At 42.1% G+C, this 11,854-nt stretch overlaps 1 protein-coding gene across 2 annotated transcripts in view; it reads left to right on the forward strand.

Annotated features, from left to right (window-relative positions):
* The window catches only part of LOC138803461 (zinc finger MYND domain-containing protein 12-like), a 29,544-nt gene extending 17,908 nt beyond the window's left edge, over nt 1-11,636 (forward strand). For both annotated transcript variants that reach the window (XM_069987506.1, XM_069987507.1), the window contains exons 4-8: nt 2,473-2,642; nt 5,508-5,630; nt 6,818-6,929; nt 8,708-8,853; nt 10,313-11,636. In XM_069987506.1, the coding sequence (XP_069843607.1) occupies nt 2,473-2,642; nt 5,508-5,630; nt 6,818-6,929; nt 8,708-8,853; nt 10,313-10,435 (674 nt within the window). In that variant the 3' untranslated portion in view covers nt 10,436-11,636. The remainder of the gene's footprint in view (nt 1-2,472; nt 2,643-5,507; nt 5,631-6,817; nt 6,930-8,707; nt 8,854-10,312) is intronic.
* Nucleotides 11,637-11,854: the final 218 nt, after the last annotated feature.

The following is an 11,854-nucleotide window of genomic DNA, read 5'->3' on the forward strand; positions in this document are numbered from 1 at the left end:
GGCCGGTCTCTGGCCTTGCTCTAGCCCTTTCTCTGAACTTGCACAATGCCTGTTGTATTCTCTCAAGAATGCCTTTTCCTGGAGGACTTGGTTCAGGCATTTTTCAGTGTATGCCTATTTCAGAACTTTAGTGAGTGGGGCTGGGAAGGTGGCTCAGTGGTAGAGCTCTTGCCTTGCATGCCTGAGGCCCTGGGTTCAATTCCTCAGCACCACATAAGCAAAATGAAAAAAAAAAGCTGGAAGTGGCGTTGTGGCTCAAGTGGTAGAGCACTAGCCTTGAGCTGAAGAGCTGAGGGACAGCGCCCAGGCCCAGAATTCAGGCCCCACGACCGGACCCCCCCCCCCGCCCCCAAAAAAGAAGAAGTTTAGTGAAAGTTGCACATTCCTTCCTGTCCTCTGTTCTCTCCCTCCACATTAGTACCAGAGGATCAATCTAAATTTAAACTGGGTTCTTTCTCCCTTTCTGCAAATCCTCTCTTCTTTGTCCTCATGCAGCCAGTTCCTTGGTGTGGCTGCCTAAGCCCTCCAGGATCTGGACCCCAACCTTGTTAGCCTTATTTCTTGTCATTCTGCCTTTCACACTTCATGCTTTAATCTTGTAGACCTGTAGCTCTCCACTCATAGCACACTAATGATTTCATATTCCATGAGGCTGTGTATATTACCTTGGCCTGGGATGCCCTCCCTCCCTCTCTTGCCTAACTAGGAAACTGGTCATCTTTACAACCCAGCACAGACTCAGCTCATCATGCCTCTCCCCACTGGCCCTTTCCTTCCCCTTCACAGAATCAAACACTTTTAAACCCTATGTTTCTATATTTACCACTAACCCATGTGTCAATGCAAGGCTTGACACATAAAAGATATTGAATTATATATATTACATACCATAACATTTTTGGTACCAGTCCTGGGGCTTGAACACAGGGCCTGGGTGATATCCCTGAGTTTTTGTGCTCAAGGCTAGCATTCTACCACGTTTGAGCCACAAGGCCAATTTCTGTCCTTTTGCTGTTTAATTGGAGATAAGAGTCTCACAGCCTCCTACCCAGGCTGGTTTTGAGCCATGATTCTTAGATCCCAGCCTTTTGAATAGCTAGAATTATAGGACGAGCCACCAACGCCCAGCGCATACCATAACTTTCATCCTTTTACCCTTTTAAAATACAGTTAAGTAGTTTTTAAGTATATTCACAATGTTGTGAAAGCCATCATTACTATATAACTCCAGGATATTTTCATCAACCCTAAAAGAAATCCTGTGCCTCTTAACAGTTACTCCCTATAGGCATTCTCACCCACTTCCCCTGGGGGCCTAGCCACCACGAATCTTATTTCTTCCTTTGTAGATTTACCTATCCTGTATACTTCATGGAAATGAAATCTCAATATGTGGCCTTTGGTATCTGGCTTCTTTCACTTAGTATAGCATTTTCAAAGTTCATCTACATTGCAGCATATACCTCATTCTTTTATGACAATAATATTACACTCAGGGATATGAATATGCTACATTTGTGTATTCACTCATCCGTTGTTGAACATTTGTTTCTATTTTTCGTCTATGAATAAGCTGCTGTGGTCCACATTCATGTGCAGGATTTTTGTGTTAATAAATATTTGTGTGAACTGGTTGCCGGTGGCTTTATGTCTGTAATCATAGCTATTAGGGAGGCTCATATTGGGAGGACTGTGGTTCCAAGTTCAGCCTAAGCAGAACCATTCATAAGCCCCCTTCTTAGCCTAGAGCTTAGCTTGGTGATGTATACCATAACTCTAGCTATGATGGGAAGCCTAACCTAGGTACATGGCTCCCAGACTCACGCCCAGGAAGGAAGTGAGACAGTATGTCCAAAATGACAAGCGAAAAGTAAGAGTAGAGGTGTAGCTCAACAGTAAGAATACTTGCCCTTCTGCCTAACAAGTGAAAGGCCTTTAGTTCAAACCCCAGCATGCTCCTCTCCCAAATATTTAAGTCAATGAAGGGCTAGGCACAGTGCATCACGCATGTAATCCTAGAAACTCATGGCAAGGATCCTGGTTAGAGGCCACCCAGGCAAAATACCAGTGAGACTTCATCTCAACAAATAAGCTAGATGTGGGGCACAAAGCTACGCAGGAGGCATGGGTGGGAGAATCAGGGTCTAAATCTCGCCTTAGGCAGCCTCTGAAAAATAACTAAAAAGCAAAAGCAGCTTATTCATAGATGAAACCAGAAACAACTTAAATGTCCAACAACTGATGAGTGAATAAGCAAATGTAGCATATTCATTTCCCTGAGTGTAATATTATTGTCATAAGGGCTAGGGGCATGGCTGACACGATAGAATTGTACCTAGCACGGCAAGGAGGGTTCTGAGTTTAAATTCAAGTACCACAACAAATAAATATTTGGATAAGTAAGTGAATGTGTGATTGACTCCTATTTTATCATGTGTTATGATTATCACCTTCTTCACTGCTTCTGGGCAGGTATGGGCCGGATTGTGCAGGCTGAAGAATATCTGTCTCAAGCCCAGTGGACAGTGCTCAAGTCAACTGACTGTAGTAATGCCACCCACTCTTTACTGCATCGGAACCTGGGACTTCTCTACATAGCCAAGAAGAACGACGAGGAAGCCCGTTATCATCTGGCCAATGATGTAAACATGCTAAATTAGAACATCCAGATGCTTTTGAGGACAACTGTTTAATTTACTTTTCTTCTTCTAACTTCTCTAAAACTTTCTGTTTATAAGTGAACCTTCAGTCAAGCTATTAGCAGGAACACATCTGATGACCCGAGTTTAAGCCTTTCCACCCGGTGGCCAGGTCACAGCTTCCCCCAGGCCTCTTTGCTCTGCAGATAATAAGGGAAGGCAGAAGAGCACACAGGTTGAGAGAACATGTTACTTCAAGCCTCAGCTCTGTGGTTCATTAGCCACAGTCTGAGACCAATTATTTAACCTCTTTCCTCACCTGTAAGACAAAGAGTGTGAAACAATCTGCCACTGCAAACATTAACAATAGAAGAAAAATGTATGTATACTTGGGCTATTTAAAAAAAAAATCACAATGTCTCTAATTCAGAGTATGGTTATTAAATTTAAATGAAGTAGATCTATAAGAAAGCACTTACAAACTATAAAACTCTGTACAAATGTCAGATAGGATGATGAATGTGATAACTGAGCTGATCTTCCAAAATTATGAAGTTCCTATTAGAATTTCTGTATTGGGAAATATCAGATGGGAGAGTTCCTGAGTCTGAAATCAGGGTTAGGTTAGGTCACCCTGCAGTCTCCGTGTAGGTTGGCATTTTCCTTAGCTTATACACTGATCTTTCCACCAAGCGATACTTCTGGTTGCTTGCAACAGTACAGTCCTAATAAATTCATTCTTATACTGTTTATTGCCCATATCTCCATAGTCCAATCTATTTCCTGCTCTGGGAGGCTAAGCACCATGGACTACAAAACTTGGACTCCACTGCTGTGTGGCTTTTGAAATTGGGAGACCTAACAAGGGAGATATTCTCTCTGCTGCCTTTGTACCCTAGCCCAGCTCTAGAAACATGGTCGGTGTTACTGTCTCACCACAGCTTCTGCTGAGTGGCTATTTTCCATAGTGCCATGTCTGGCTGCGCTCTGTCTCCTTTCCTTATTTGCTGAGCTGTGGGGATGCTAGTAGTTTCTTGTTGGTGATTGTCCTCAGTGCTTCACTAGCCCTTGTGGGTTCCTTCATACTTCTATATCTCATCATTGTTCCACTAAACTATCCTCAGGTAATCTTTTTGAGGGTGCCATGTATTTCCACCTGTGCTCTTGCACAATACAGTTCTTCATTTATGCCTCTTTTCTGTCTTCTTCATCCTGTAACATATTAAGCGGAGAAATACTGTCTCGAGCTAAACCATACAATTAGGAATTAGGTCAAGGTCATATTCCTGAATCATGCTTGTTCTCTCTGTCTGTCTGTCTGTCTGTCTGTCTGTCTGTCTGTCTGTCTGTCTGTCTGTCTGTCTGTCTGTCTCTCTCTCTCTCTCTCTCTCTCTCTCTCTCTCTCTCTCTCTCTCTCTCTCTCTCTCTCTCTCTCTCTCTCTCTCTCTCTGTTTTTCTGTACTGAGAACTAAAGTTTGAGCCTTGTGTTTGTTTGACAAGTGCTCAATCACTTGAGTGCTTTTTGCTTTTAGTTTGTGTTTCAGATAGTGTTTGTACTTTTTTCCAGGCCAGTCTTGGATGACAGTTGTCCTGTCTGCCTACAGAGTAGCATGTACCAATATACTTAGCCTTTCTTTCCCCTTTTAAATGTGGCCAAGGCTGGCCTTGAACACAGTCCTCCTGCCTCAGCCTCCCAAGTATTGGAATTACAAGTATGTGCTACTATGCCTAGACTTTTTTTCATTAATGTATGCCCTTGTCGTTACATACCACCAAATCATCCTTTAAATGTACAATTCAATGTCTTTTAGTACATTTAATGCATCCATTGGCACAGTCAAGTTTTGGGACATTACTATCACCCCCACAGATCCCTCATATCCATTTGCTGTAATTACATTCCCATCCCTACCCCAAGAAACCACTTTCTGTCTCCACAGATTTCTTTTATGGACATTTTATATAAACAGAATCATATGGAGAATTTGCATCTGACTTCTTTCACTTCTTGCATCATTACTTTGGGATTCAGCCACATCATTGCACATATTGATAATGGTTCATCCCTTTTCTGACCCACAATTTGTTTACCCGTTTGTTAGTTGTAGGACATTTCAGCTATTCCTATTTTTAGTCTGTTATAAATAATGCTACAGCAAACACATGTGTGTGCAAGTCTTTGTGTAGAGACACATTCTTATTTGTCTTGGCTAGGCACCTAGAAGAGGTTCATATAATAACTCTATGGTTAACGTTTTTTTGGCGGGGGGTCCGGTCGTGGGGCCTGAACTCTGGACCTGGGCACTGTCCCTCAGCTCCTCAGCTCAAGGCTAACACTCTACCACTTGAGCCACAGTGCCACTTCCAGCTTTTTTCTTTTTGCTTATGTGGTGCTGAGGAATCAAACCCAGGGCTTCATGCATGCAAGGCAAGCGCTCTACCCCTGAGCCACCTTCCCAGCCCCTATGGTTAACTTTTTGACAACGGCCAACCTATTTCCATAAAAGCTATACCATTTTACATTCCCCTCTGCAATTTATGAGGTTTTCATTTTCTCTTCATCCTTGCCAACACTTGTCATTTTCTGTTGTTGTTGTTTTTTTTTTTTTTATGATAGCCATGCAACTGGGAGTGAGGTGGAATGAAACCATTGCAATGTCATTGTGATTCTCTAATGACTAGCATTGTTAAGCAATTCTTCATGTGTTCAATTTATATATCTCTTTGGAGAAGTGTTTGTTCAGATCCTTAGCTCATATTTCCATTGGGTTCTTGTAAATGTTCTCTCTGTGAATTCTGGATACAAGACCTTAATCAAAGTTGTGATTTGCAAAGAGAACTCAAGCACTGTTTTTCTTCCCTCAATAGATTTATTTTTCCAGCTGTGCTTTTGGAACAGAGGATACCAGGACCTCAGGAGGTTACTTCCACCTGGCTAATATCTTCTATGGACTTAGAAAGTTGGACCTGGCAGACACATTGTACACAAAGGTGACCTGGGCAATGTGGGACATTAGATGTGGCACATATACCTGGTATCTTACAACTAGTGTAGACCATTCATGAGACATATAACATTAGAGCTCAGAGAAATGAAGTTACTTGGCCAAGGTTATACAGCCTGATACACGATATGCTTCACCTTCCTCTCCTCCTATTTATTTACTACAAAACTAGACTAATTCTTAGCACCTATAGCGTGATTAGCAAATACTGAATGATGGCCAGTGAGTACCAATACCCAGAGGGCAAGGCAGTGTGGACATATTGAATTGTGCAGCAGAGCAGGAATACTTTCTGATGGCTATCTACTGCTGCAATGTTCTGTTAAAGGATCAAAGAACATATCAGTACATTAAAAATTCCATCTTGATGTGTAAACATTTTAAAATTGTTTTGAAAATGCCAGTTATGTTCACTCAACAACACTTCACTTGACCAGAAACTATTTCTTTACAGGTTGTGACTGATTTGTGTTTTAGATCCATTTCTTAGATAGTGCATTTTGGCAGAACTCAAAGGCAAGTCGTTTTGGAGCTAGACAGACTTGAATATAGAGTCAGAGCTGCTTAACAGTTTTTTTCCCAAAATTTGAATATGACCTAAGCCTCAGACAGTTACTATTGTACAGTTATATCATGTAAAATTGGGGTAGTAAGAAAGTGCCCTGCAAGTGGTAGTGATTATTACTAGATCCTTCTTGGCCTTCTCCATGGTCTGCCACCTATGCTTTGCAGCCCCTGTCTTGTCATATGCCTTTTTTTTTTTTTTGGTTCAGTCATGAGGCTTGAACTCAGGGCCTGGGCATTGTCCCTGAGCACTTCTGCTCAAGGCTAGCACTCTACCACTTTGAGCCACAGCGCCACCTTCAGTTTTCTGGTGGTTAATTGAAGAGAAGAGTCTTGGACTTTCCTACCTGGGCTGGGTTTGAACTATGATCCTCAGATTTCAGCCTCCTGAGTAGCTAGGATTACAGACATGAGCCACCAATACCTGGCTTCATATGCACTTTTGGTGGGCCGTTTAGAGGGGAGCTTCTAGGATCCTCTGCCCCCAAACACAGCAAATAAAGAAGTCTTATACACAGAAACCCTGGCCACATATGCTGTGCTTCCATCTAGCTGGTCCAGCAGCTCTGTCTGTCCTACTTGTCTGATTTCTGTCTCTTTCCCCAACAGGTCGCAGATATTTGGTATACTTATGTGAACGATCACTATCAAATGCTCTTACAGATTCGTGCTCAAAAACCAGATTTATTGGGCAAACGACTTGTGAATGACACTGGCCTGGGTAAGTGGCAGTTCTCCATGGGAAGCAGAGTAGAGACTTGGTTCTACTGAATACACACCCATCTTCATAGGCAGATCTTGCCTCTGACAGGAAGAACAGCTATTCCCTTCATGGAGTACCTTAGTGCTACCTTCCCCTTTTTGCAGACAGGGACAATGAGGTGAGGAGTTCAAAGAGCTTTTTACCAATGATAGGAAGAATTCAGTTCTTTATCATCATGTCTAGCCCCCAGGAGCATAACACAAAAGCACATTTGGAGGAAAAAGCCCCAGTGAGAGCCTCTGTGGTTTCTGCAGAACTCTTATTTCTCGGTTACCCCTCCAGGGCTCATAAGCCATGATAGGTTCTACACAGAAGTTGTGCTGCTGATTCATTCTGGTGTCTTTTCCTTCTTTTTGGGAGCAATCAGTTCCTCAGTGGCAGGGCCAAATTTGATCTAACTTCATCCCCAGAATCAGCAAAAGGCTGAAGGGTGAGTAGCACAGTGCAGAACCTTGCCCTTTGAAAGGATTAAAAAAAAAAGGATTGGGGAATCTAGTTCCTGCTCTACAGAGACCTCTAGTACAGATGGTGATGCAGAACCCATGTGCAACAACAAAGTGGGTTTCTACAAGTACAGATTCTAGTGCAAAATGTGTCTCAGAAAGGTGAGATGAGGACAGGTGGGCAGTGGTGAAAAGGATAACGTTTTGAAGAAAAAGGTTTTAGATAAGGTTTAAAAACCTAGTAGCTTTACAGAATTTTCTCATGATAGAAATGATTCATGTTACAGCAGAAAACTAGGAAATCATAACGTCTGTGCTTTTAAGTACGTGAACCATAATAATTGCTCAATAACTAGTGCCTAATGTAGCAACAGGAATCACTGGGGACAATAGTAAACAAATTCATATGGGGAAGCAGAAGACAGTTGATCACCCAAGCATCTCTACACTTGGGGAGAGGAACTGTGGTACTACAGCTGCAGTGGAGGCTGAACAGGGTGCAGGGAATCTGGCTGTAACAGATTCCTTGTATGTAGAGTCCAGGGTCTGAAAGACTTTAGCAACTTTGGGACTTGTGGAAGAGCTCATTTTAGGTTGCTCTCACGACATGTAGGCAAAGCTGCATGGTGTCTTCAGCTGCCCTACTTCCTGCTGTGTGTGAGGAGAGTGCTCTCCTGCCTGTGGAGCTCCTGCTGACATGTGTGCTCTTTCTACTGGAGCCCCCTGTGAGGAGGCTGCTGCCTGTCAGCTGGTAGCTGAGTGCAGATGATGAAGGCAGGTTCAGCTGCCTGAGGCCTATGTTTTATTTATTGCAGGACTGGTGCTTTCACTTGGCTTTTTCACCTTTTTTTTTTTGTTGGTTGTGGGGCTTGAACTCTGGGCCTGGGTGCTGTCCCTCAGCTCTTCAGCTCAAAGTGACCGCTCTACCACTTGAGCCACAGCACCACTTCTGGTTTTCTGAATGTTTTATTGGAGATAAGAATCTCACAGGCTTTCCTGCTCAGGCTGGCTTTGAACCGTGATCTTCAGATCTCAGCCTTCTGAGCAGCTAGGATTACAGGCATGAGCCACCAGCACCCAGCTGGCTGGCTTTTTCACTTTTGACTGGCACTCTACCACTTGTGCTCTATGTCTGGCTTTATGATAATTAATTGGAGATACATGGATTTGTGTGCCCAGACTGACTTCAAACCTCTATCTTCAAATCTCACCTTCCTGAATAGCTAGGATTACAGGTATGAGCCATGAGTGCCCAGCTTAGGACCTGTGCTTCTATTTCCCCTCTCAATACAGATGAAGCCCAAGATGCAGAGGCTATCCGGATCCTGACTTCCATCTTAAACATTCGGGAATCTGCTTTCGCTAAATCTCCAAAAAAAATCATCTTGGTTCTGAAAACCCTAGCCATGCTTTGCTACCTGATGATGAAGTCTTCAAAGGCAAGTCTCCCTAGAAAAGTGGTCTGTCTGAAATGGATCTAGAAATACACTTAAGTAGTTGAATTCAGCTGTGTTTTACTCAATCCCACTGTAGGTTTGTTTTCCTCCAAACTCACACTCCAAAACAGTTCAGAAGCTCATGACATTTCCCATTTGTTGAGTTCAGCCTGCAAAATGGGAGCAGAACTTCTTTTTCTCCAGGGAGACTTCCTATGATTGTACGGGGGAACCGTGCCTTGGGCAGTGTGGGAAGCTAGCAGGACAGAAGGACTCTGGGTAGCTGCTGGGGAAATGAAGTGACCACTCTACACTCAGTTACAAAGGTCCCTGTTGCACAGGGTTTCAGGCAGGAATGAGTTGCCTAGAAATGGCTAAAAAAGTAACCATTTCTGCATGTTCATCACTTGCAGTCTCTGGCTTAAGTCCTAACCATCATGTTTAATTCTTACAACAACCTTATAAAGTTGATGTTTTATTATTCCCTAGTTCACAGATGTGGCAACAGGGCACAAAGAGGGCCAATTATCTGCCTCATGTCTTTTAGTTTGGTAGGTGGCACATTTCAGGTTTATTGGTAAGTCTACAACAGATCCTCAAACGAAGGGATCCATCTGTACATGGGGCTTCACTGCCTTCTGGTCTCTTGTTTCTACATGAAATTTTCACCTAGGGAAGCCTCTAAGACCTCCGATCCTCCTTGCTTCTTTTTATTCCTTAGTATGTATTAGTATGTTTAAGATACTGTCATGATTTACTCCTTTGTCATGGTTATTGTTGTTGTTATAACCTGGCTATATTGTAAGTTCCTTAGGGAAAGATATTTCTGCCTATAGTCACAGTAGCTGGAACACAGCAGCCATTCATTAAGGAAGGAAGGAAGGAAGGAAGCCGAGGAAGGAAGCCGAGGAAGGAAGGGAGGGCAGGCAGGCCGCAGATTGTTCCAAGATATACTATGGAGTCTTTGTCCAAGTCAGTAGCCCCCAGGCCTGTCCCAGAATGATAATTTATATAAGTTACCTATTGTCTTTATGCCTCCCTATGTTGGTCCATAGGGTCCTGATTAAGATCCAACAGAGATTTCATGTTGCTGAGAGGTATACCTGTTTATACCTCTAAGTTTGTAGGGTCAGGTGGGTTTTTGGGGGGCCCACTCAGTATACATCTGTAAGGGGCCAGTATGGGCTCATTGGGGCCTTTCATTTTCTATCTTCCCTATAAAAAGAGGTTTTGTTCAACCATGTCAATTTGAAAATTCGGTGGAAATATTTCCCTGTTCTCTAACCATCCCTACAACCATTTCAGAGATGGGAGCTCCTAATCCTGGTTTATTAGAGAGAGCTCAGTGGCTGGTATGAGGTGATGAGTTCTCTCCATGTTTGTAGAGTTAGATACAAGTAGGACTTCCCAATGTTAGCATTTCCTGTGATAACTTCCCTTTGTCACTGCAATTGTATTACAGGCAAAGGAATATGCCGTAAGAGCCCTCACACTAGCCCGAGAAAATAACAATGTTGTTGAGCAAAACATTATTCAAGAATTTCTAAATGTCATCTCAGCTGAAGAAGATCGTCCTGCTAATTAATAGAGACCTGTGAGCATCAAGGGATAGTAAGTGGCTATCAAAGGTCTGATATGCTTCAGTCTTGTACACTGCTCTTAGGTACTCTGGATTACTGACATTCCCACCCTTTGCTCCAGCAATTGTGTACATAGCTGTGATTTAATTAGCAAATGCGAGAGGGAATAGAACTGTAGATGCAGATATGAGTAAAACTTTTGTCGTGACCTTATACTTGGTTTATCATGACTCTATGTCTTCAAGTAATGTATAATTGGATCACTCATTTGGTTCTTGTAATTAAAGTGTTAGTAGTTTGTTGTATTTCCTATAAGCCTCTCAGTGATGCATGTTTTTTAGAACTTCACCAAGTAAGAGAATAAGGACTAGAATACATTGGAGCAGAGTGAGATCTTTGTTCAGCTAGAATTAAGTCAGCATTAAGCTAAGGTAGGTTGTTGTAAAATACCTATTATAATTCCTAGATCAATCACTAAGAAAATAACTTAAAAAATAGTTTAAATTAACAAATGGACTAAAATGGAAGGCTAGAGAATGTCTACTTAAAGCAAAAGAAGACAGTAAAGGATGAACAGAGGAATAAAAAGGACATGGAACATATAGAAAACAAATAGCAAAATGTAGACATGAACAAAACAAAAAAAAATCCTTCTTTATATGCCAAGGGAGCCCTAGCATGCATTGCTGAGATATCATTCTATGTTGATGTCTGGGTAAATTGAAGCAGATGTGAGCTGACTATATTGCGTAAGGGAGAGATGCAACAAGTGTCCATATGATCAAAATATAGCTTTCTCTCTTGTACCATAGTCATTGGTCCCCTTCAATTTTACCCCTTCCCTTATCTAGTCTCTGTTTTCTCCAATCTGAAGTCCTATTCAGTGGCCCTTCTGCACAGACTATAATTAGAAAGTTTATTATTTACATTAAAATAATTTTATTGTTATTATTAACATGTACAGAGGGGATACAATTTCTTAAGTCAGGTAATGAGTACATTTCTATTTTTGGACAATGTCACCACTTCCTTTACTTTCCTTAGTTCCCTCTCCCATCCCTTCCCACAAGTTACATAGGTCATTTCCCACGTAGTGCATACTGAATAGCATGCTTTCATCTGTTCACCCTCCTTCTCTTCCCTTTACCCTCCTAGACAAAAAAAAATCCAAATAAAAAACAAACACCACTACCACCACCAACAACAAAAAACATGTTTCCATTTCCTGGAATTCATTTCAATAAATGGTATTTTAAATGTTCAGAAGAGTTACATCTTTGTGTTCCTTCCCTAACGGTCTCCTCCTTTACTATGTTTGAATGTGAATGCCTAGAGAGTCCTGCATAGGTTATCATATCCAGTTATATCCCTTGTCTTCTGAGAAGTTAAATTAAGTCTTTTGAATTTATCGTTCCTGCTGACTG

The sequence above is a fragment of the Dipodomys merriami genome, unplaced genomic scaffold (assembly GCF_024711535.1).
Source record: "Dipodomys merriami isolate MVZ:Mamm:240054 unplaced genomic scaffold, mDipMer1.0.p SCAF_34, whole genome shotgun sequence".
Lineage (NCBI taxonomy): Eukaryota > Metazoa > Chordata > Mammalia > Rodentia > Heteromyidae > Dipodomys > Dipodomys merriami.